The 25,882-nt window shown below is 50.2% G+C and overlaps 1 protein-coding gene and 1 pseudogene across 17 annotated transcripts in view; one reads left to right on the plus strand and one right to left on the minus strand.

Annotated features, from left to right (window-relative positions):
- LOC102123544 (contactin-associated protein-like 4) overlaps positions 1–25,882 on the minus strand; it is a 213,023-nt gene that overhangs the window by 167,957 nt on the left and 19,184 nt on the right. For all 17 annotated transcript variants that reach the window (XR_012420989.1, XR_012420987.1, XR_012420988.1 and 14 more), the window contains exon 2: positions 3,241–3,351. Coding sequence is in view for 6 of the 17 variants with exons in the window: in XM_074008650.1 (XP_073864751.1) it covers positions 3,241–3,351 (111 nt within the window). In the remaining 11 variants the exon portion in view is untranslated. The remainder of the gene's footprint in view (positions 1–3,240; positions 3,352–25,882) is intronic.
- On the plus strand, positions 20,829–24,940 carry LOC123568094 (disks large-associated protein 4 pseudogene; annotated as a pseudogene).

Consider the following 25,882-nt stretch of genomic DNA (forward strand, 5'->3'; position numbering starts at 1 on the left):
AAGCTGTGAAAACTTTGAGAGTAATTGATTGAAGTATAGACTTTTCTAGTTTATTTCCAGAAAAAATATTGTGTGTCTTCTAAATGAGTACAATGATTAGGACTCAAATAAGAATGAAAAATGAATTTTCCTAAACTATTTCTCCTTTTGTTGTGTTTCAGTGGCACAAAAATATCCCTTTTCTTTGCTGTGACAGTGTGGATAAGCCAGTTGGCCAAGGAATGTGGCTGTAATCGCATCTCGCTTTGTGTTCAGGGATAAAGCTAATCCACTTAGAGACAGATATTAGAAATTCAGATGTAATCGGGCTCAAATAATATCATTTGAAGAAAAAGAAAGACTGCCAAATGAAGCATGCATGGAATAGCTCCTTTGAGTGCATTCTGAACAGAGAATGGCACCAGGTCGGCCCTGTGGCTGTGATCCTGTGGGGCGGGCTGAGGTGTGAAGGTGAGGTGGGCTGAGGTGTGAATGTAGGCCGGGCTCAGGTGTGAAGGCGGGGCTGCCAGGGCTGCCAGAGGGAGTGGTGAGGAAGCAACAGCAAGGGTGTGGGGGGCGGGGGAGGGTTGGGGAACACTGCTGCAGGGCAAGGGGTCCTGGGTGTGGGGCTCATACTGGAGCTCGGCCTCCCTGGATGCTGTCATTTAAGGGGCCCAGTCCTGTGGGGGCAGCACCCCAGGAAGAAACGTCAGATGGGGCCCATGATGAGCTGAGGCTGGGACACCTGTGAGTGGAGGGGAAGCAGAGCCGCAGGAGAGCGGGAGTTCACGGAGGCCTCTGCTGGGTCCCAGCCTGAGTCTACCCATTGAGGTCCTGGCCCAAGTCTACCTGCTGGGGTCCCGGCCCAAGTCCAGGGAGGCCCCTGCTAATGTCCTGGCCCGAGTCCAGGGAGGCCCCTGCTGGGGTCCCAGGCCGAGTTTACCTGCTGGGGTCCCGACCTGAGCCTAGGGAGGCCCCTGCTGCTGTGTCAGCCCAAGTTCAGGGAGGCCCCTGTTTCTGCTTAGAATCTTTTGTGCAGGGGAAGCCGTGGGATCCCTGACTGCTTGTCCCACGAGGCAGTCACAGTGGGAGGCCAACCCCAGTGCACAGCCATGACCCGTGGCGAGATACTTCCCACAGGACTCCCGTTCCTACCTGGTATCCAACACAAATGCCAGAGACCTCTGCGTTCACACAGCTCATGCCACCTCTTCACCAAAGACGCCTTATATAGTGAAATGATTTTTAAATTGTAATTTAAAATACAAAATGACAAGGTGTCATCACATGTGTGCATATCTGTGCAGTAATAAGCACTTTGGAAACATCATTTATCTACCAGTCTGCCTGTATTAAAATGTAAAATATCAAAACATTGCATACAAATTATGTATTTTTGTGTCACCCAATGTTCACTGTAGTAAATGTGGTCCAGTGTTGAGCACCAGCTCCACACAGATGAGAAGGAAACAGGAGAGTGAGCGTGGAATGTGGCCCTAGAGTCCTCCCCACATGGCCTGAGGTTCCTCCCCACACAGCCCTGGGGTCATCCCCAAGTGGCCTTAGGGTCTTGGGGTCCCCCCTACATGGCCTGAGGGTCCTCCCCATGCAGCCCTAGGGTCCTTCCCCATGTGGCCTCAGATTCCTCCCCACATGGCACTGGGGTCCTCCCTACACAGCCTTAAGGTCCTGGGTCCTCCCCACTTGGCCCAGGTTGCACAGGCACCCGCCATGTGAGCAGCACTGGGCCAGCTGGATCTCCCTGGAATCTGTGCACAGATGTTCTCTCGTGCACTACATTGCAAGAATTGCAGCACTCTCGTCCCTGTCTCTGTAAGTTTTATACCCCTTCCTTTCTCCAGAGCAACTTGGGGCTCAGTTTTGTGCATTTGTCTTTACGCAGGGGCACACACCGCTCAGCACAATCCCAGAGAAGAAGCCTCGACTATGGGAATAAAATGAGCCCAGAGGGCCACAAACGCAGTTTCACATTTGCACTCACGACAGAGAGAAGGGATTAATTTTGCTTTGCTTTTAATTGGCAAGCATTTTTTAAGACCACTTTTCTAGCTCTCGGTGGGGGGCAGAGCACTAGCCCACGGAAGATGCCACATCTGCCCCCAGAAGCTAGGTTGGGGCTATCTTGTGTGGCAACAAGGCATGAAAGCTGCCAGTCATCTGACCAGGACACTATCCTGGTATCCAGGGGGGAGTGGGGAGCAGCGTCGTCTGACCCAGATGCCATCCTGGTATCCAGGGGGAAGGAGGTAGTATCATCTGACCCAGACATGTTTAAATGGGAAAGAGGAAGATAGAAGAACCAGGGCTAGAGGGATGGATGGAGAGAAAACTCCGTGGCCACTGCTGGTTTGAAGCTGGGGAAGGGACCATAAGCCAAGGAACAGGTGCCTCCAGGCATGGGAAGGAGGAAACAGATGCTTCCGGGTGCCTCCAGAAGGACCCAGCCCTGCCCACACCTTGACCTTAGTGCCGTGAGCCCCACTGCAGACTTTGACCCCCGGAACTGCAAGGGAATGAATCTCAGTTGTTTTGAACCCTCCGAGTTTCGTGGAATTGGCCACAGCTGTGATGGAAATGACCACAGCTGTGATGGAGATGACCACAGCTGTGATGGAGATGGCCACAGCTGTGATGGAGATGACCACAGCTGTGATGGAGATGGCCACAGCTGTGATGGAGATGGCCACAGCTGTGATGGAGATGACCACAGCTGTGATGGAGATGACCACAGCTGTGATGGAATTGGCCACAGCTGTGATGGAAATGACCACAGCTGTGATGGAAATGACCACAGCTGTGATGGAGATGACGGCTTCCAGTTCTGTTCGACTTGAAGAATAACTCAATGCGGCTTGTATACCCAAAAAATTGAATAGTTGTGATAGAAAATACGTTTTCCAAGATAAATAGAACCTGGTATATGCCATTTCCTGTGCACATTTTCATATGGAACTGGGTATACTCAATGCTTAGGCACATGCCACCCGTGCCCTGTCCTGCCCAGTCCCCTCCACAGACCAGTACAGAGAGAAACCCGCACTGCCAATCTTGATCTATGGATAGAACATTTACACGCTATGCATTTCTAACAGAAACATACCTGCAAACCTGTTTAATACTCAGAATTTTATTTTCTGCGCATTGAGTAATTTACTTATGACCCCTTAGCAAAAGCGATGCTGATTCTTGAAACTGTATGAGCTCCACCATGGATCAGTAAGAGATGGGAAGTGGACCTACCGTCCCTCCGGTTCAGTCTGGCGAAGCTGGGACTGTGGCTGCTGGACAGCTCGGAGGAGCTGCTGAAGGACGACGAGGGTAGGGTGGACACGAGGGGCTCCTCACAGTGATCTGCGGGGAAACACCACATCAGGTCAGCACCTCGTTATGGCACAGGCTCACGTGTGACACGCTCACACACGACATGCTCACATATGACACGTTCACATGACATGCTCACACACGACACATGACACACACACGACACGCTCATACATGATGCACTCATATGACACACTATAGCACACCCATACCGGACATGCTCACACATGACATGCTCACATGACACAGTAACATGACACACACATGCCACGCTCATACATGACACACTCATTCTAGCATGCGCTCACATGTAACACACTTATCAACCCCATAGATGACATGAGCCTTCATGGGGAAGATGAGCTGGGGTTGGAAAGGGAGGCCTGCCCCCCGGCACTCCCATTGAGCCATGGAGGAATTAAGTTGTAGATGACAGAAGAAAGGAAAGGAAGGTTCGAGACACGGAAGGGTGATGGAAATGTCCATCACTTAAAGAAGAACTAATAATAAAGTCAAATTATTAGAAACAAAAAGATTTCATGAAAAAGTGGGCTCGATAATGAACATTCCAATATTGACCACATCCCTAGACCCCTAAACGGTTAAAAATATAATTTAAAATAATCACGTACAGCCACAGTGAAAATATAGAGTCCACGAGAACACGGCTCTCAAGACGCCATAGTCTCCCCGTTACCCGAGGTTTCTCCTTCCCAGGTTTGTTACCTGTGGTCAACCTTGCCCCTCAAACAGCTCAGTACAGTACAGTGAGAGATTCTGAGAAAAAGGGAGACCATGTTCACTTAAATTTTACTACAGTATGTAGTTAAAATTGTTCTGTTTTATTATCTGTAATCTCTCGCTGTGCCTAATCTATACGTAAACATTGCTGTCACTGTGTGTGCAGGAAAAGTTGGAGCCTAGTGGGGGTTGGTGCTAGTCACCGCCTCAGGCACCCACTGGGTATCTTGCCAGCCTTCCTCCACTGATAGGGGAGGCTACTGTATTCAAGACAAAGCAGACAAAATTATAAAGCTTTACTGGGGACACTACTTAGGCCCTATATGGCAGAGACTGGTGCTGTGTTCATGAACCCTGCAATCATGTTGTTCATGTGTGAACTTGGCCTGCTGCTGGGCCCTGGTAGAAACTGCACATGTAACCATGGGCCCTGAGCTGCCACATGAGCCGGGTTTATCTTATGCCCCAATGTCGTAGAGTCCGGCATGCACAGCTGCTCTCGTCACCAAATGGATGTGGTGTGTACACGGTTGTGGTGTAAGCCCTGAAGGCACGAGTGAGGAAGTAACATCCCTGGTCCCCACTCCTGCCACGCGGCTGTCTGTCTCCTGTACCTGTGGCCTCATGGAGAATTCCCTAGATCAGTTGACAGAAGACAAGTAGACTCGGGCCAGTTTTCCAGAAGGTTCTATGCCATGTGCAGGCCTCGCCCAGAAGTGGGGGATGGCAGCACCGCAGCCCCTGCCCAAGACATCCCTGAGGGCAGTGGGGAGGCGAAATCCCCCCAGTGGTCAGAACTTCAGGCAGTGACCCTGGACTCAGCACCGTGGACGCCACCCACCAACGCTGACTGGTTACCGCCACCGCCGAGTGCCATCAGCTGGCAGCAGAGGCCAGCACAGAGCCCCAAGGTGGCACCATTCCCCTGGGGTCGGCCAGCTGCCTGGAGCAGGTGGTCACATCCACGGCTTCCATCAGGGAGCAGCAGCTCCCTGGGGAGCTTTTCTGTCCTGACTGGAACAGACACTCTGGGGCATGGATTTGCCTTCCCTGTGTGCCACACTGTGGTCAAAACTGCCATCCCTGACTCGGAAAGCCCCACCCCACCATGGGGTCCACACGGCATTGCTTCTGACCAAAGACCTCACTGCACAGCCAAAGAAGGGCAGCCATGGGCCCTGGCTCCTGGAATTCCGAGTTCACCACGTCCCCACCACCCTGAAGCTGTGGGCTCGGTGGGACAGGGGGCAGCCTTCGGTAGTCCAGGTACCGTGCCTGCTTGGTGGTGATGCTGGCAGGGCTGGGGTGAGGCTCTCCAGAGGCCTCATCGGCTCCAAATGAGGCTCCAGTACATGGAGCTGTTTTCCCTGAACCAGGGCTTGCTGGACCAGGAAGAACTAGCAGGTGTTTTGGGATTTTCATACAGTAACTTCTGTTCGAAGTTAGTTATAGTGCACAGGAATACATGCTATCATGTGATTTCCAGAGAGCTACAGTGCACAGGAATACGTGCTATCGTGTTATTTCTGTAGAGCTACAGTGCACAGGAATACGTGCTATCGTGTTATTTCCATAGAGCTACAGTGCACAGGAATACATGCTATTGTGTTATTTCCATAGAGTTATAGTGCACAGGAATACGTGCTATCGTGTTATTTCCACAGAGTTATAGTGCACAGGAATACGTGCTATCGTGTTATTTCTGGAGAGTTAGAGTGCACAGGAAAATGTACTATCGTGTTTTTGCGGAGAGTCAGAGTGCACAGGAATACGTGCTATCACGTTATTTCCGGAGAGTCAGAGTGCACAGGAATATGTGCTATCATGTTATTTCTGGAGAGTTATAGTGCACAGGCATACGTCCTATCATGTTATTTCCATAGAGCTGCAAGCGGACTTTTCAAACTGACTTACAAAATCATCCAGCTTTCCAGTTCCGCACACTTACTGCTTAATATGAAAGGAGATAAGACAGACTGAGATGTCACTTTGCTGGCCATAAATAAATATTAAATACAGTGTCAGGTAACATGATTTTCAGTATTGCTGTTACACAGAATATCAAATCCTATTTTTAAGAAAATCCTTAAAAATAATACAGGATGGGGAGTGAACGAATGATCTGAAGAGAAGTGGGAGCAGTTGAGAGTGGGCGACTGGCCCTCTGTGTGTGGGGACGTTCGTGTCCAGGTGTGAGCAGATGCTGGGAGGTGGGGGCGCGGCCGAGGCCCGGACGGTGCGGTGAGCATCACACTCCCAGGCACAGCCAGACACTCCTCCCACCAGTTTATCAGGCAGCAGCATCTGCCACCATTGCACTGTCTAAATAGAAAGAATGAGGAGAGAACCTGCAGCCTCAACTAACCAAACTCTTCCACCTGGGGGATGCCGCAGTGAGGCCGACTCTACATCACGCCCACGTGCTTTTCATCTAAATGCTCTCACGGGTCTGTCTCTGCCCTGCTCAGGTGATGATGGTTCTGAACAGCTGCCGAGGCTGGACAGACCCCACTGTGGCCACCCTGTCCCGCTGAGCCCTCAGGGCCCTCGTCTGTGTGAGCAGCATGGACACAATTCCTGTGGCTCCACCGCTTCCTGCCTCCTAGGACCCTCCCAGATCCTGTCTGTTCAGTGGAACCCCCACCCCGTGTTCATGCCTGCTCCTCTCTCCCCCGTCAGCAGAACTTCACCCCTGGCAGGATGGCAGACGCCCGTCTCGTAAGCCACTGTGTGTGGGTGACCTGTCACCCAGCATGGCCGTGGCAACCGTGGGTTTGCATAGCAGACACCCAGCCCAGAGTGGAGGGCACTTGTCACCCCAGCATCCCTACCCCAAGGTGCTGAAAGAGCCTTCTCTCCTGTGATCTCAGCAGACCATTCTCACAGGCAATGCTCATGCTCCCAGCAGGTCCCAGAGGGCCGGTCCCAGGGCCACAGCTGACACTTCATAGATCAATAGTACAGCCTTCCGACGGCTTCCCAGGCCTCTGCGGGAGCCTCTCCTCTCTGTTCTTACTCCTGCTCCCTGGGATCGCCTCTCTGACACTACAATCTCATCAGCACAAGGCTCCAAAAACAGTTTTTCAATCACTGAAAATAAGTTTCCATTTTTGGTGCCATTTAATTGTACATATGTATGTGTGCACGTGTGTCTTGTGATGTGCACATATGCACATGTGATGTGTATGTGTGTACGTGCGTGTGAGCATGGCACATAGGTGTGTGCTTGTGTGTGCATGTCTGTACATGTGTGTGAGCCTGGCACATACGTGTGTGCATGTGCTTATGTGTGTGTGCATGTAGGTGTGCCTGCACATATGTCCATATCTATAGTGGACCCACAGTGAACCCTGGCACCACATATTTGCTTCGTACAGATCTAGAATCAGCTCATTTTACCAACCACAGCTTTCTTCCATGAGGCAAAGGCAACAGAATCTAATCAGAGAAAAGAATTATCAAATAAGTCAATTATTGAATTAGGGCAGGTAAAATGTTTTGTTTTTTTTTTGTTTTTTTTTTGTTTTTTTGTTTTTTTTTTGAGACGGAGTCTCGCTCTGTCGCCCAGGCTGGAGTGCAGTGGCGCGATCTCGGCTCACTGCAAGCTCTGCCTCCTGGGTTCACGCCATTCTCCTGCCTCAGCCTCCCGAGTAGCTGGGACTACAGGTGCCCACAACCGCGCCCGGCTAATTTTTTTTTGTATTTTTAGTAGAGATGGGGTTTCACCGTGGTCTCGATCTCCTGACCTTGTGATCCGCCCGCCTCGGCCTCCCAAAGTGCTGGGATTACAGGCGTGAGCCACCGCGCCCGGCTAAAATGTTTTAAAAATGGTTTTAAAAGATTCCAACTTCAGAATTTCCAGGTGATGATCTTAAAACATCACTTAGGTTCTAGTTTTGGGGAAAAACTTTTCCCTTCAGAATGAGATCTATTTTTTATTGAGTCCATAAAAACGAAATTCAACTTGGGGAAAACTACCACATAAAAATAAAAATGTGATGTTTTCCGAGTTTCTCTAGAAAATTAAACCAAAAGTTAGTATTTAAATAGGCCAAATAAGATTTTTAAGTGGAAGCTCTCTGAACATAGATTGTTCCCCTGCTGACCTGTTCAATCTGGAGTGCACCTTGGTCAGAAGACCTGTGCAAAACACACAGATTACACACAAAAGTAAATTCGAGAATGTGTTTTCTAGACTGATAAAAATGAACATTTCATTACAAAATTTTTTTCTTCTTAAATTTCTACCTGTGTGTGTGATGTGGTGTGTGTGGTTTTTTTTTTTGTTTTTTGTTTTTTGTTTTTTTTTGTGGTGTGTGTGTATAGAATGTGTGTGGTATGGTGTGTGTTATGCCTCTGTGTATATGTGTGTTTGTGTGTGTGGTGTGTGTATAAATGTATGTGGTATAGTGTGTGTGTGCTGTATATATGTGGGTGTGTATGTGCTGTGTCTGTGTATATGTGTGTTGTGTGTATGTCTATGTACATGTGTGTGTTATGTGGTGTGTATATAAGCGTGTGGTGTGGTGCCTGTGTGTATTGTGTGTGTATAAATGTGTGTGGTATGGTGCATGTGTGTGGTGTGTGTCTGTGTGTATTGTTTTGTGTATAAATGTCCAATCCAATGTGTACAGTATTTCTGTGTTGTGTGTGTGTCAATGTGGTATACAGTATTTCAGTGTTGTGTGTGTGTCGATGTGGTGTGCAGTATTTCTGTGTTGTGTGTGTGTGTTTAATGTGAGTCACCACTCGGCCTATGGGAATAAAAAAATCATAGCTCTTCTTGGCTCTAAATATTCCATAGAACAAGTTAAACTGGAATAAAAAAAACCTAAAGACATTTGTTGGGAGTGAGATGCACGACGTCCTAACGTAAATTCCAGAACTGAACACATCAGCACGACGTGGAGGAATGGAAACCCTCATGGTGCTGGCCGGAGAGTTCAGTGAGCAGCCACTGGGAGCTCCTGGGCTGTAACTGGTCGAACTAATCCCCTTCTCCTCTAACAAGCCCGCTCCTGGACCTGCACTCCACAGAAACAAAACCTAAGTCCACCAAAGACAAAGAATGCCCAATGCAGCGCTATTCACGATGCCTCCGAAATGGAACCCCCAAAGGCTTGCCCAGATTAGAATTTGGAAACAGGCTTTGGTGCCATTACCGATGGGATTCCATGTCGAAGTTTTGATGCCTCTATTAAAATGGCACAGGTGAGCCTCAGCCACTGTGTTGGGCACAGTCAAGCCTGACAGCAAACCCTGTGATTCCCCAGACGTACAGCCCCAAATAGGAAAGCCATCTTTTTGGTGGTGGAAACCAGAATTGCTGTCCCTGCAGACTCCAGGGGTGCACTTGGCTGCAGGAGACACTCTCAGCTTTGAGTGGACAGGGCCACACGGGCCTGTCAAATTTCCTCAGCTCACCCAAAAGCGAAGATGTGCTGCAGATGGGGCAAGAGGCTGGGTCCGGGTGTCCCGCGACTGGCCCTGACGTGGAGGGGACAGTGCCTCCGTCTCTGAGGGACTCAGGGTCCCTGAAACCGATCATCAGTATCAGCAGGCCAGATGTTTGGAGATTTTAGAGGAAAAAGATGATGTGCTTAGAAACAGCCCATCAGGACAGAGAGCCAACCAGCTGTACAGGCATTTGCTCAATCTGCAAATAGTTTAAGAGCCTGTTTTTTTCCTTTTATGGAATTGATGAAGATGGTTCAAATCCGGTTCAAACAATAATGATCAGTTGCTGACTCGAGCCAAGTTGAGTCTGGAAAATGTTGCCTTGGGTCCACAAAGACCCACTGAGACCAGGGGCACAGGTGGAATTCACGTTCGAGGGTCTCAGGATCCCACTCTCTGACTGTTAGGAACTCAGGGGCCAGGCGGACCAGGCAGCCCCAGGCGGCCGGCTGCATCTAGCTTCTGCAACAGTGCATTCACCATATTTAGAGACAAAAGACACAATGTCCCTCAAATAGATCTGGGTGTTTTTGCAAATAATATTCAAATGCATTTTTAAAAATTAAATGAGCAGAATAGCATATTTAAAATACTGAAATCTAAACATCACTTGCCCATCAAGGGCTGGTCAGTGAACCACCTCCCAGTGACCAGCTGGTGGTTCTGGGCTGTAAATATGTAACTCAGACATACAAAAATACTATTCAATAAAAAGTGTTCTTTCTCTTTTCTTTGTCAGGAAGCATCTGGACTCAATTTATGGAAAGGCAAAGTCCGTGTATTTATAGCTTTGCTGAGGAGGCGCATGAGTCCTGGCCTTGTGGGCTGTTCCTTGTCACTGGAGATGCCCAGGGGCACGTTTTACACCCGGCCGCCTCGTCTGCAGTGATACCTGGAGGAAGCAGGAGCACTGTGTGAGTGCTCAGGTCTCTCAAGGGGCACATTTTATACCCGGCCATTCTGTCTGGAGGAAGCAGCTGCACTGTGTGTGGGTGCTCGAATCTCTCGAGGCACATTTTATACCTGGCTGTTCCGTCTGGAGGAAGCAGGTGCATTGTGCGGGTACTTGAGTCTCTCACGGGGCACATTTTACACCTGGCACTCCGTCTGGAGTGGTACCTGGAGGAAGCAGGTGGACTGTGCTGGTGCTCGCGTCTCTCAAGGAGCACATTTTACACCCGTCTGCTCCATCTGGAGGAAGCAGGTGCACTGTGCTGGTGCTCAAGTCTCTCAAGGAGCACATTTACACCTGGCCGTTCCGTCTGGAGGAAGCAGGTGCACTGTGTGGGTGTTCGCGTCTCTCAAGGGGCACATTTTACACCCGTCTGCTCCGTCTGGAGTGGTGCCTGGAGGAAGCAGGAGCGCTGCGCAGGTGCTCAAGTCTCTCAAGGCCGCTTGGCCATGCAGTGGCACAACTGGGGGACCTGGGCACAGGATGGGGGGCTCGGCCTTTCTGGTTGAATTCTCCACCCACTCTGGGACAAGGTCGGTGAGTCTGTGATGCTCGCCGTTGGCTGCCACACATCCCTCGTCACTGAGAAGAACAGGTGGAAAATGACATGTGTGGTCTATCCAAAGACCACATCTGGGAGCACCTCGCTAACCATCAGGCAGTAATTCCATTTTAACTTCCAACCCCTAGAACTCGGCAGGCAGTGGGCAGGTGCTGGGTGAGGCGTGCATAGCGTGTCATGTTAGTTAGCTGTGATCTTTCACTCTCTGAGACCCTGATGTCTACACAGCAAGGACACACTTTAACCTTGACTCCCATTGGGCACACATCTTAAACACGTAGGAATTCAACAGGTTTCTGAGGGAAAAGTATTTAGCCCCCACCGTCCAGCCAGGTGCAGCAGCAAGAAGGGGAGGCCTTAATAATATTTCTGATTAAAGGAAGAAAAGTCAGTGAACATCCACGATGCCAGGAAGTGATTCACAGGAAGCATTATTTGGAAGGAATTCACACATTGAGGTCACAGAATTTTCAAATTTGCACGCTCTGCACAGCAGGAACATTAAAAAGACACAGCTGGACCAGCAGTTTGCAAACATTAACTTCAAACACAAGAAGGGTTTGAAATTATTTATTTAAAGTGGGGCTGTGGGTCCAGAGCTGGCTTCACAGACAGGGCCCAGGCCCCCCAGGTGGCCCTCAGGACCCACATGGGACAGAGGAGCCAGAGGCCCAGCCTCAGGACACTCCATGTAGGGGGTCACTGACCCCCAGCACCTCCAAGACAGCCCAGGGAGTGTTTCCAGCTCAGTGAAGGGGAGGCTGTAGTCACACACACCATCACACACGGGGTCTGACCTGGAGCAGGGGCCTCAGGCAGTCAGGGCAAACACCGACTCCAAAGACAGCGTGGTGGACAGCCACGGGCAGCAGGAGACACCCTGGAGGGAAGGAGGGGCTCAGACAGGAGCAGGGCTTCAGAAAAGCCCACGAGAAGATGGGTGCTGCTGACTCCCATGCTCAGACACTCTCGCATGCATGCACACCCACAGGTGCACTCTCACACACCACATAAGTGCTCACACGCAGACACACGGCCATGTGCACATGCATGCACACCCACAGGTATGCTCTCACACGAGTGCTCACACTCACGCAGACACACGGCCATGTGCATATGCATGCACACATCCACACACACATATGACACCCTCACACATGTCCACACAATAACACATTCACATGCAGTTACATACACATTCAGGTGCACACACTCATGCCCAGTTACAAAATATCACATGCACTCACACATGTGCACATTCATGGCTACCCATGGACACACAAACCCATGCTCACACTCCTGTCCCTGTGGCATGACTGGCAGCCCTGGGGACAGGCACAGCAGTGGTACCTATGAAGGGCAGGGTGTGACCCAGGGAACCAGGGGCGTCGGGTGGAAGGACAGAAGGAGCCAGTAATCTGCAAAACCAACGATCCAGGAAACAGTCTTGGAAACTCAATGACCGCTGCATGTCATCATTTGAATCTTGCCTTAAACATGGAGCTTTAAAACATTATATGTATCCCAAAATGAATTAATGTGCTAAAATATAAACTGGAGGAATGTCTTGATGGTACAGATATTTACAGTCTTAATGTCAAGAGTCACCACCCAACATTTGGCAAGCTTTGCTTCAGTTATCAGAATGATAACAGAACTGATGTAACTGCAAAGAAAATATGCAATTGACGGCTGTTTCTGATGAATTTTTGTTCAAGAGACATAGCATATACTCCTTGTCACATTCACATGATCTAATTTCGTGCATAATAATACACAACATAATGTATATGGAGAAGTATTAAAAATAAATACAATTTTCAAACCATTACACTAACTTTGATAATGTAATCAGTTTATAGTATACTGAGTTACAGGAGAAATAAGAATAGGACTTTATGACATTTGTTCTATATCCCAAGTAACACAAAATAGCACTCATTTAACAAAATACCTATCCCCATTGCATCCCTAATTTAAAATTCACAACAAAAAGCGACATGTGTGGGTGCAGCGATGTCACAGTGGGGCCGTGGGTGATCCTGGCCAGTATGGCGTGGGCCACAGCCTCTCCGTGGCCACCCCTCTCCCTGGGCACTGTTCAGGGATGGGCGAGCTGGTGGACAGTGGAGGCTCAACCACAGGGGCCTTGCGCATCATGGGGCAGGGATGGGGGAGGCTGAGCTCAAGGGATCGGCTGGGTGTCAGCTAGAAACAGAAGAGTTCCTCATCCTCCAGCCAGACAAGAGCTCAGGGGATGATCCCTCACCCTCCATGCAGACAAGAGCTCAGGGGATGATCCCTCACCCTCCATGCAGACAAGAGCTCAGGGGATGATCCCTCACCCTCCATGCAGACAAGAGCTCAGGGGATGGGCCGGGCATCGGCTAGAAACAGAAGAATCCTTCACCCCCCATCCAGACAGCTGCAGGTGCCCACCTAGAGGTCCAGGACTTTGTGCAGAGCCTCCTGGAGGGCTTGTGACAACGCGATGGCTGGGCCCACCCCAGAGTTTCAGATTTAGCAGCCTGGGGAAGAACCAAGGCTACGCATTTCCAACAAGGTCCCGGGTGAGGCTGGCACTGTGCTCTGGGGCCGCACCATGAGGACCACCGAGGAGCTCATCTGGAGAAACCCTGGGCACCCAGGAGCAGCCAGGGAGGGCAGAGCCCAGGTCTGAGCACGGGGAACCGAGGGCATCCCAGGACCCCATTCTGCTGCTCAGAAAGCCACTGCCAGAAACATTCCAGAGTTGGAGTCTTCTTGGGGAAACATATGAGATCCAAGGAAGCTTCTCTAGACCCAGAGATGCCAGCTCAGCACCTGGGTAAATGGAACGAAGCAGTTCATAAAAACCCACGGTGCCGCTGTTGACCAGGATGAGGAAGGGAATGTGAAATGGGGACAAGTGACAAAGGAGAGTGACTTTCTCATCAGACACCGTAAGCCCAGTGGACACCGACTACAGCCAAATAATCACGGGGCCACCATCGGACACTGACCACAGTGAGTAATTGCGGGGCAGCCAGCGGACATCAACTACAGCTGAACAATCACAGGCCACTGTCAGGCTCTGACCACAGTGAATAATCACAGGGCAGCCATTGGACACCAACTACAGTAAATAATCATGGAGCCACCATCAGACACAGACCACAGTGAATAATAACAGGGATAATCACAGGGCCACCATCAGACACCAATTATGGTGAATAATCACGGGGTCACTAGAGCCAGAGTCAAGGGCAGGGCCTCCAGGGAGGCAGCAGAAGATGGTAGCTTTTCATCCCAGGCTTGCTATTATGATTTGATTTTAAATGATATGTGTGGGAGTGTGTGTGTGTGTTTACAGACATACATACATATACAAACGCATCTATATTTATATTTATATATCTATATGTACCCAATTTTGATTTAAAATTTAAAAAATAAAATTAAACAATATCAGAGTGGGATGTGCCGAACACATTATGCCTACTTATAAAAACAGGCAGATAAGAGTTTCCACAGTGGGCTACTCTAGCTGCAGATGTTCCTCCATTTTGGGTATAGAGACCTGCAAAAGATGAAGTGACTCCCATTCTAACAATGAGATAAATTGTGACTTTTCTGGAGCTTTTCAGTGAGCTGAGGTCACAAGACAACAAAGTAAACTGGGTTTCAAAGATTCTTCAGGTCCTTGGAGCAGAGGTGTACCACGTGGTTGGCCCCACCTTTGGTGGAGAACAGGAAAAAATGGTGTCTGCCCTCAGGGAAGGTGGGAGGAAAGTGGCTATAATTAATTTTGAAGGCTGGCTGTGGGCTTCTGAGGCAATTTGGAATAACTGAGGCTTCAGACCTAGCAGCCCTCTGGCAGATCCCAGCTCTTTCTCTAGGCCTCACTGGGTGCTCACGAGAAAGATGGGGTACAGAGGAGGAGGCTGGAGAGAGCTCCCCTCAGAGGCACAGGTGTCCAAGGTGCCCAGCTGCGACTGAGGACAAGCCCAGGCCAGCCTGCCTCTTAGACAAAATAAAGACCATGGCCTACAGGGCTCAGGCCCAGATCTACATCTGGGGAAGGGGAGAAAGCAAAAGCCATGAGCCTGCGGGATGGGGAGGAAATATTTTTGGGCTCAAGATTCTGCTCAGATAGAAGCAGAGCTCTGCGATTAGTGGCAGGAGGCAGAAGATCTTGGCTGAACGAGGCACAGGCAGCATTTTGCTGGGAGGGGGCTGGACAGAACACAGTGCACACTGCTGAGGCCCAATGCACACGACATGCTGGATGCCATGCCTGCACCCGGAGAACTGAGAACACCGCTGCTCCAACCCAGGCCAGGCACTGAGTAGCAGGCAAGAGTGTTCTGCTGTGAAGGAAGGTGCCACCTCAGTGACACAAGTCACACAGAGCTTCCAGAAGCCAAAGGTGTGGCAGGAACACTGAGAAAAACCCTCCAGCACTCCAGATACTACACTGAGCCCAAGGCAACCACAGCACCCAATGGAGGAATTTTAAGTCCGTGGTGCACAGAAGGTGACCACAGCAACAAGAAACCCAAACGTGGCTCAACTAGTGACCAAAGTAACTCAACAGCACTTAGGAAAAGGAAGAGGCATGCTATCTCAGGAAGGAAATACTAGTTATCTGTCTCTTAGGTTTTTTTTTTTTGTTTGTTTTGCATGTGGTACCTATTATTCAATCAAAAAGTTCAATACAGAGAAGATCGAAAAATATAACCTATTGTCAAGAGGTAAAACAGTCAACAGAACCAGACACAGGGAAGTCCAAGATGTTTCATCTCTTGACTGGAAGTTCCAATGACTATAGTCCATGTATTAAGGGAACTAGAAGAAAAGGTGAAAAATGTTTTTTAAAAAGCAGGTGAGGGGATTTCAGCAGAGAGATGAAATCTAAAACAGGCAGAGGAAAATGCTGGGAATAAAAAACGTGGTATCAGAGATAAAGAAGTATGTTGACAGACTTATAAGCTGGTTGAACCTAGCAGAGGAAAATCAGTATACTTGAAGATAAATCATTTGAAATTGTATAAACTGAAACACAATGTGGAAAAAAGAAAAGAGTGTTCAAGAGCTCAGATAATATCAAACCAATATATGTGTAATTAGTGAATAAGAGGAAAATGAGAGAAACACAAGGAAAGAGGATGTATTTGAATAGACAATGGCCAAGAATTTTCCACTTTCAATGAAAGGAAACAAAGTACAGATTCAAATATCTCAGCTAAAACCAAGCAGTGTAAATAAAACACAAAATCATATTTATAGCAGATGCATCATAACCACACTACTGAAGAACAAAGGTAAAGGAAAGATCTTGAAGACAACCGGAAGGGGAAAAGATGCCTGTGTACCAAGGGAAAAGACGAGAATTAGAGCAGAGTTATCCTCATGACTGTACCATCAGGAAACAATAAAGCAACCCCATTAAATGCTGAAAGAAAAACGGTGCCAACCGAGAATCATGAACCAGCAATAGTAGCTTTTAAAGTATTATTTCAAGGTGAGGTAAAGACATTTCCAGATCAGAAGAAGCTGAATAATTCATTGCAGGTGGGCCTTCACTACAAGACATTTTAAAGGAAGTTACTCAGGCAAAAGGAGCATGACATTAGTGGAAAGTTTGGACCTAGACAAAAGACTAAAAAGTTCTGGAAATGGTAAAAACAGGGGTCATTATAAAATATATAATTTTTAAAGTTACTTTAAAATGTAATTGTCTGCCTGAAGCAAAGATGGTAATGATGTCTCGTGTGGTTAATAAATGTGTAGCAGTAGAATGTATGGCAAAAACAGCACAAAGGAAGGAAAAATGGAAGTTGTTTACCTTTGAACCATACACAGGTTGGTATAATATTATGTTCATTCAGACTTGAATAGGTTAAGTATGTATATGTTAAGTCTTACAGCAGACAGTAAAAATTTTTTAAGGGCTACTGTTAATAAGCCTATCATGGAAGTAAGATCTGACATAAAAATTACTCCACAAATTCAGAAGAAAATAATCGTCTAGGATAGCTTCAGGATTGCAAAAGAGAAATGTGATTTCAAGGATTCCTTTCCTGTGACCACACCAGTTTGCCTGTGTCTGTATCCAAACCCAGCTGAGTCACAACCACCTGTCATCCTCCTGCCAGGTCATCTTACTGGGGGACAGCTCTGTGGCCGCAGGAACATGGTCCTCTCCGCACCACACAGCCTGCTGACCTAGACCAGCTTCTGATGCGAGCCTGTGTTCAATGTAGAGGATCTGCATGGCCACTTAATGTCACCTGAGCACTCAATTTTCTCCCCTGGATTTGTGGACAAGGATCTAATTTTCACTGTTAGATTACTGTGGAGATTGTCATAATCACATTTTAGAGCACTGCTGAAATAATAGTGAACTGGTTAAATTATTTTAAAAATAATAAAACCCACAGTAATTAAGAAATAGGACAAAAGAGCCGAAGCGGAGTCTGGGTGAAGGAATCACTTCAGGACATCAGCAGCCGATACCTAAGAAGGCAGCTTTTTAAACAGAAATAAGCGAGATGTCTGCAGTGCCTTTCTGCACCTCGCACGGCTTTTCTATGGACCTGGAGATAAAGTTACGGCGTTTCCCTAGCATGTGTGCGATCCTTGAAGCCAAGGCGATTTCGCCTGTGAAACTTCAGTGTTGGGCACTTTAAAATCCTCAGGAGGACTCTGATGTAGTAAGAGTGTCTTCGACGTTTGTGACACATTCATATTTTATAACACAATTAGAAAACTTTCCCCTGTGATGTCAGTTACTCTCTGAGGTAACAATACTATCAAATTCACTTCAGAGATGTGGTTTCTGTTTTCAGGTGTTTAACATCAAACCTAAATTACACAAGAAATACCTTTTTCATCCTTCAGAAATACAGTTTTGATAATTTGGACACTCTCAGAGTATAAAGTGAGTTGAAGAAAATAACTAAAATGCCCCTTAGCCAGGGACCCCTGGCGCAAGACCAGGACGAGGCCACTTTAGGAAGTGCCCGTTCGCGTCAGCAGGTGAGCGAGTCGGAGGCTCTGTGCTCCCCTGGGTGTCTCCAAGGGCACCTGCCCCGGCCTTTGCTTTTTCCCTCAGGGTCTTCCCTGGGATGGTTCCCGGGAGCCTCTGTCCATGAGGAGATGGCATGTCTTCCCGGGAGCCTCTGTCCATGAGGAGATGGCATGTTTCCCGGATAACCTTGTACCAAGAGGGAGTAACACTCATTTGTGCTGGACAAGGACGTTTTCCGGAGAGCACTGACAAAATCCAGGCTTCTGATTTTTTTTTTTTTTTTTGAAACAGAAATCAGCAATCAGAATCTGAAAAGGAGGTGGCAGCTTGCAGCTGTGAGGCAGCACAGGGCATGGAGCTCCAGGGGCAGAGCCCGGCGGGACGTGGGATGGACACGGCCTGAGTTTGTGTGTGGTGGACCAGAGAGGCTTCCAGCAGACCTACCCCTGGCAACAGAGGAGACTGCCTGTAGGTCATCCCCAGGCCAATAGTCAGGGGTCCGCACCTGCAGACAGGGGATGGGAGGGACGTCGGGCTGCACCAGGGTCTCAGGGAAGGACCCAGCTGACCCCACCAGAGCACGTGGTACAGGCTGGCCTTGTGGAGGCATCGGGAGTCCAGGGGAGGGGTCAGCCCTCTGTGCCCCTCACTGTCTAGCAACCGCCGTGGGCTCCCCTGAAAGGAGCACTAGTGAGGCCAGGCGATGCTCTTTAGCCAGGGGAATTCCTGGAGACAGATGGCCGCAGAGGCTGCTGGCAGAAGCTGGGGGGTGGCCGCCCATCACGATGGTGACGGGGACAGCAAGTCACAAATTCACCACAGGTGCTTCTGTAGCAGCAGTCCTCAAAGCATGGCTCCCTGGAACCCCCGAGGTTCCCCAAGGCCCTTCAAGGGGACACATGAAGTCAAAGCTATTTTTATAATAATTCTAAGACATTGTTTGCCTTTTCACTCTCTTTTTCTAACAGACATACAATAGAGTTTTCCGGAAGCTACATGGAACATCTGTACCTGTGAACCAGGCGTTGGAGAGACCGGCACAAAGAAGTAAGGCTCCTCACTATTTGTTCTTTTGTTTTGGAAAATGAAGCTTTCTGAAGAAAGTATGTTTTATGTCAGCCTGTAATGGGTTTGTAGTGTTATTTTAAAATCAATTAATATATGTTTAAAAACATTCTCAGTATTCATGTCTAATATAAATATCAATAGATACAACCCCCCAAGTCAGACATTTTTGGGGGTCTTCAAATGTCAAGAGTCAAGAAATCTGGAGGCCACGAGGCTCAAGAGCTGCCGTGTGGAGGACATTGCGGCTGGCAGTCCTTGTGTGGAGGACATTGCGGCTGGCGGTCCCGTGCGTCCACAAAATCAAACACACACATTGGACAAACACCAAGGTACCTTCTACAAAATAATCATTTCACTTGATGTTGAATCAAAATCATACACCATTCCTATTACAAAAGCAGAAACTTAGATGATATTCAAAGGTGTGTGTACCCAGGGGAGCAGGGAAATTGGAGGACGTTTAAATACCTGAGGGGCGGCCGGGCGCGGTGGCTCACGCCTGTAATCCCAGCACTTTGGGCGGCTGAGGCGGGTGGATCACGAGGTCAGGAGATCGAGACCATCCTGGCTAACACAGTGAAACCCCGTCTCCACTAAAAATGCAAAAAATTAGCCGGGCGTCCTCTGGTCCCAGCTACTTGGGAGGCTGAGGCAGGAGAATGGCGTGAACCCGGGAGGCGGAGCTTGCAGTGAGCCGAGATCGCACCACTGCACTCCAGCCTGGGCGACTGAGCGAGACTCCGTCTCAAAAAAAAACAAAAAACAAAAAACAAACAAACAAAAACCTGAGAGGCCGGGCCTCATGGTTTTCATTCATCCATTTATATAACCTACACAATGACAGCTATTTACATGTTTCATACGATTTTCACCAGGATTGGCTGATAATTGTAGACAGAAAGTCACCTGAGGAGGCTACTTGAAATAATTTCATCTTCCATGAAGGTGGCAAGTTGAAATACTATTTTCCTCAGAAATCAACAGAAGGTTTACAACCCTACCATGCATGTATCTTGCATTTTTCTTTATAAATATGAACCTACATCCACAAGTTTTAAGAATGATTTGAGGTTGGGTGCGGTGGCTCACACATGTAATCCCAGCACTTTGGGAGGCTGAGGTGGGCGGATCACGAGGTCAGGAGATCAAGACCATCCTGGCTAACACGGTGAAACTCCATCTCTACTAAAAAATACATATGTATATATAAATTAGCTGGGCGTAGTGGCAGGTGCCTGTAGTCCTAGCTACTTGGGAGGCTGAGGCAGGAGAATGGCGTGAACCCGGGAGGCGGAGCTTGCAGTGAGCCGAGATTGTGCCACTGCACTCCAGCCCGGGCGACAGAGTGAGACTCCATCTCAATAAATAAATAAATAAAGAAGAATTATTTGAGGCCTCCAAAATTAAATCCATTTACAGAAACATTCACGTCTTCAGGGAGAGATACTGCCATTACGCGCTTATTGAAGTTACACAAAAATAAGAAAAAATAAAACTACAGTGCCTGATAAAATCTAATGTTTTCTTTCATTTAAAGAGACTATGTAAAATAGCTGACAATTTGAAACCTTGACAAACGTCTGATGGCAATAATTATTGCTGAAATCTGTAATGACGCTAATAACTCCTGGAAACCACTTTTCACTTGTGAGTAAAAAGCCATGATTGCAATGTTCTAAAATGGTGGAGATGGATAAAGGCGCCCCCATAGCACCATGGCGGAAAATGCGAAGTTGGGACCTGGCCCTATGTTCCTCTCCTGGCCACTCGTCTACACCCTCTGTAACAAACCAGGAAATGTGAGTGTTTCCTGGGGTTCTGTGAGACGTCCTAGGAAATGACCCGACCTGAGGAGGTCAGGGGAACCCCCACTTTGTAGGCGAGTCAGACAGAAGTTACAGTGAGATGGAGCTGGGACCCCTCTTAGGGGCCTGCCAGGCCACCCCAAACATGGAAATAAAGGAGAATCTTGAGTTCATTCAAGGAAAATTACAGGCACCAAGCTGGCCTTGAAAACCAAACAAGCATCCTTTTGTTCTAAATTTCTTCCCAAGGGGCCTGAAGGAGGAGATCCCCACAGTCTACAACTTGGTATTTGTTTCTGCTGACCCCGGAGTTTTAGACACAGCTTCTTCTTAACCAATTATAAATCAGAGAATCTTTGAATCCACTTGTGACTTGTGGGATCTCACTTCAAGATATCTCGATCTCGATCTCTCTTTTTTTTTTTTTTTAAGGTGAAACCAATGGTTAGCTTGCAAGTATTGATTTGTGACTTTGCCAGCAGTCTCTGCCTCCCACCTTTAAAAAGTGTTACCTGTAGGCCGCTGAGGAGCTCAGGTCTTAGCAAGAGCTCTCCGATTCTCCTTGCTTGGTGCCCTGCAGATAAACATCTTCTTTTCTCCACTGCAAAACCTCAGTGTGGACGTTTGGCCTTACTGCGCCAGGCAAGAGAACACAATTCGATTTGGGAGTGGCGTCCAGCACCCGCAGCTGGTGTCTGAGGCGGGCAGTCTGTGGGACATGCCCTTAGTCTGTGGGGTCAGTGCTGGCTCTGGGTAGTTAGTGTTGGGATCGAGTTAAACTTTCGGACACGAAGTCAGTGTCCAAGAGAACTGAGAAATTGCTTGGATGAAAAAACCCACAATTGGTTTCAGAAGTGTTGTGCGTGTGGAAAAGTCATTTTCTTTTAGCCATCAACTCAACTATACATTTAAAAGGATTTTTAGGTGCACCGCACTGGCCGGAGGAGAGGCATGGGGCACCCGTGGGCGGGGGCAGGGCGGGGGCCGGGGCCCAGGTGCGCGGACCTGGGAGTGGACCCCAGAGGAGGCGGCGGTGCAGCGGGGTGGCCCAGCGCGGGGGGAGGTGGCCAAGGTGCCCGGTGGGGGATAGCTGCTGCCTGGGAGAGGTGACCCGGGCGCCCTGCTAGGGTGAGGTCCCCAGCCCTCGGATCATTAAAAACCTCGGTGACAGTCGCCCCCGCCACCTCTCCGACAGCCTAGACCCACCCCACGAGCCCCTGTTTGCAGGGGCTGACCGCAACTCCTACCTACTGTCTCCCACGGAGGCCTTCGCCCGCGAGGCCCCCTTCCCCGGACAGAACACCCTATGGGGGGGGCCTCTTTCCCCTCAACAACCAGCTGCCCCCGCCCAGCAGCACCTTTCCCTGCATCCACTACAACTCCCATTTCGAGGTGCCAGAGGAGAGCCCCTTCCCCAGCCGTGCCCAGGCCACCAAGACCAACCGGCTGCCCGCCAGCCTCCTGGCCCAGTTTGAGAGGCAGCTGCCCATCCACCGTGATGGCTTCAGCACCCCCAGTTCCCCGTGGCGAGGCCCTGGCGGCATCGGCCACCTGGTCCACTCAGTCCAGTGGCTTTTCTTCACCAAGACACCCTCACTGGGGGCACAGCGGGCAAGGTTGGTGGCAATGGCAGCAAGAAGGTGGCATGGAGGACAGCAAGGGCCGGAGGGCCAAAAGCAAGGAGCAAGCCAAGGCTGGGGAGCCCAACAACGCAGCCGCTCCAACATCTCAGGCTGGTGGAGCTCTGACGACAACTTGGACGGCGAGGCCAGCACCTTCCGCAGCAGCGGCCCAGCCTCCGGGCTGATGACACCAGGCCGCCAGGCAGAACGCAGCCAGCCACGCTACTTCATGCACGTCTACACCACCATCAGCGGGCACATGCTCAAAGCCAGCAGGAACACCACCACCGGGCTGACCGCCCCACCACCCCCGCCTGCACCCCAGCCACCTGCCCCAGCCTTGGGGTGGGCACTGATACCAACTATGCCATATGTGGCTCCTGGTCCACTCCGACCCTCAGCCACGCCCACAAGGCCGGCCAGAAGACCTCGGCCACCTTGGATAAGAGCCTGCTCAAGTCCAAATCCTGCCACCTGGGTCTGGCCTACCATCACCTGCAGGTGCCCCCCGGTGGCGAGTGGAGCACCACGCTGCTGTCCCCACGCGAGACGGATGCCGCGGCTGAGGGCCCCAGCCAGTGCCAGCACACGTGCAGTGGCAGCTACATCAAGGCCATGGGCAACCAGGACAGCGACAAGTCCAGCCGCAGCCCCAAGCCCTCACCCAAGACCGCGGCTCGGGCCAGAGCTATCTGAGGGCTACACAGCAGTCACTGGGAGAGCGGAGCAACCCCCGCAGGAGTCTGGACCGCCTGGATCCAGTGGACATGCTGCTGCCCTCCAAGTGTCCGAGCTGGGAAGAGGACTGCACCCCTGTCAGCGACAGCCTCGACGACTCCAGCTGCATCAGCCGGATTTTTGGACAGACCTCCCTGATCCCCCAGTTGTTTGAGCAGCAGGTACAGGAGGCAGAGCTGACTGACCAGTATGAGGTGGGCTGCAGTGAAGCGGAGTCCACAGCCTCGGAGATGCTTGACTTGCCAGTGCCCAGCTACTTCCGCTTCCGCAGCCACAGCTGCCTGTGTGCTGTCCAGGCAGGAGGAGGACAGTGTCTCCCAGCAGTCCCTCTCCCCACCGCCCATTACCGGCGCCTCAGCAATAGTCACATGCTTCCAAGTTCATCATGCCTAGTGGCATATAAGAAGACCCCGCCACCCTCCACACACCACTTCAAAGCCGTTCATCTCAGTCCAGAGCAGTACTGAGTCTGCCCAGGACACCTACCTGGATAGCCAGGACCACAAGAGCGAGGTGACTAGCCAGTCGGGCCTGAGCAACTCATCGGACAGCCTGGACAGCAGTACCCAGGGCGGAGTCACCCCAGCCCTTGAGGCCCCAAAGCCACTCCCAAAACATGCAACTCTGAAAAGTGAACAAGGGACGCTGACCAGCTCTGAGTCCCACCCCGAGGCCGCCCCCAAAAGGAAACTGTCATCAATAGGAAGACAAGTTGACTGCATTCAGCCAGTGCCGAAAGCGGAGCCCAGTCCCGCTCCCGTCGGGGTTCAGGTAGAGGACGACTGGCAAAGCAGCGTCGCCTCTCACGGGATGTCCTCCCGGTGGGACAGGGACTCAGATACCCAGGATATCAATGACTCGAGCTGTAAGTCATCTGAGAGGAGCCTCCTGGACTGCACCCCTCCCCCCAACTCCATCAGCATTGATGCCGGTCCCTGGCAGGGCCCCAAGATTGCCCAGATGAAGTGTAACCTTCCCTATGGAGACAACAGCGACTCTGCCCTCGAGGCGTCCTCGCTGCCCCAACCTGACCCCTGGCTCGAGACCTCCTCCAGCTCCCAGCAGAGCCGGCACAGCCAGGGCCTGCCGCCAAGACAGCTACTGGTTCCTAAAGCTACTGCAGGCAGAAACGGAGCAGCTGGAAGACTGGTGCTGCCAGATGGACAAGGAGGCCGAAGAGAACAACCTCTCTGAAGAAGTCTCAGGAAAAGTCCTCAGTGTTGTGGGCAATGCCCAGCTACTGATGTCCCAGAAATTCCAGCAGTTCCAGGGCCTCTGTGAGCAAAACTTGAACCCTGATGCCAACCCATGCCCCACAGCCCAGGACCTGGCAGGGTTCTGGGACCTGCTACAGCTGTCCATCGAGGACATCCGCATGAAATTTGATGAACTCTACCACCTCAAGGCCAACAGCTGGCAGCTGGTGGTGACCCCCAAGAAGAGGAAGGAAGAGAAGAAACCACCCACTCCGGTTCCAAAGAAGCAGCCAAATCCAAGCCGGCCGTGAGCCGCGACGAGGCCTCAGACGCCAGCGACAATCAGCACCAGGAGGCCCACGAGAGACTCCCGGTGGCCAAGCGGGCAGCTTCTGTGCGTCAGAACTCAGCCGAGAGCATGGACAGCATCGAGATGTATGTCCCGGAGGCCCAGACCAGGCTCTGAGACGCAGGAGGAAAGAAAATCGTTTTAAATCATTAAAAAACACGAAAACTAAGTGTGAACGGAAAATGAATAAATAAATAAATAAAATGATATTTACATAGATCGTCTGGGACTTTGAGGTATTCTGCTGTGAACACCAAGCCTGCCTTTCTCGGGGGATGGCCTCCGTCTGCCCTAAAGTTTTTGTCTCTACAGTTCTGATTTTTTCTTGTGTGTCCCCTCTGTCTGGAAACTGGTGTGACATTTTGGGAGAAATTCTCGGCTCCGTCTTCTCACTCATTGAGGATCAGTGTGATAGTAATCCTGCTTCCACAGCAGTGAGGGATTCCTTCATTTTCCCGATATCCTGCTGTTTATTTTAAGTAAAACATCCTCCCCCTCAACCTAAGTATCAGGCCCGTGTCCTCCAAAGGCCCTTTGTCAGCTGTGACGTTTTTCCTCCTGGGATCTTTACTGCTCTGATGGTTGACCTTCTCTTTCAGGGTTGACTTTCTTGAGCCCGGGGCTCTGGTGTCTTTCGGGATGGTGGTAGATGCTGGTTGGAACTGGCTCCTGCAGGCCTCCGACGGGTTTCCAAGCTCTTGCTGGGGGGCCACAGCAGTCTCCCAGGTGCAGGGCCGCACACCCCTGGTGTCTGTGGTCGGGGGCAGGACCCTGCCTTTCCAGGGACCCTGTGCTGATCACACCCAGTCTGGCCCCTCAGGATCATGGGCTTCCTGGTCCCCACACCCTAGGGGGATGCAGAGCTGGCATCCTCCCAGGCTGTGGCTGGCTCAGCTGGTTCCCCCAGGGCTGCTCCCGTCCTTGCCCTCTGCCCCTTCTAGGTTTGTCATCGTTTCCTCCCGAGAGGTTTGGATGCTTCTTCTGTAATCCAAGCCTGAAGAGTTTCTATTTGCAGACTCTGTTTATATCCCGGTACCACCACAGCGCCCCTTCTTTTCT

Source organism: Macaca fascicularis, chromosome 12 (assembly GCF_037993035.2).
Source record: "Macaca fascicularis isolate 582-1 chromosome 12, T2T-MFA8v1.1".
Taxonomy (NCBI): domain Eukaryota; kingdom Metazoa; phylum Chordata; class Mammalia; order Primates; family Cercopithecidae; genus Macaca; species Macaca fascicularis.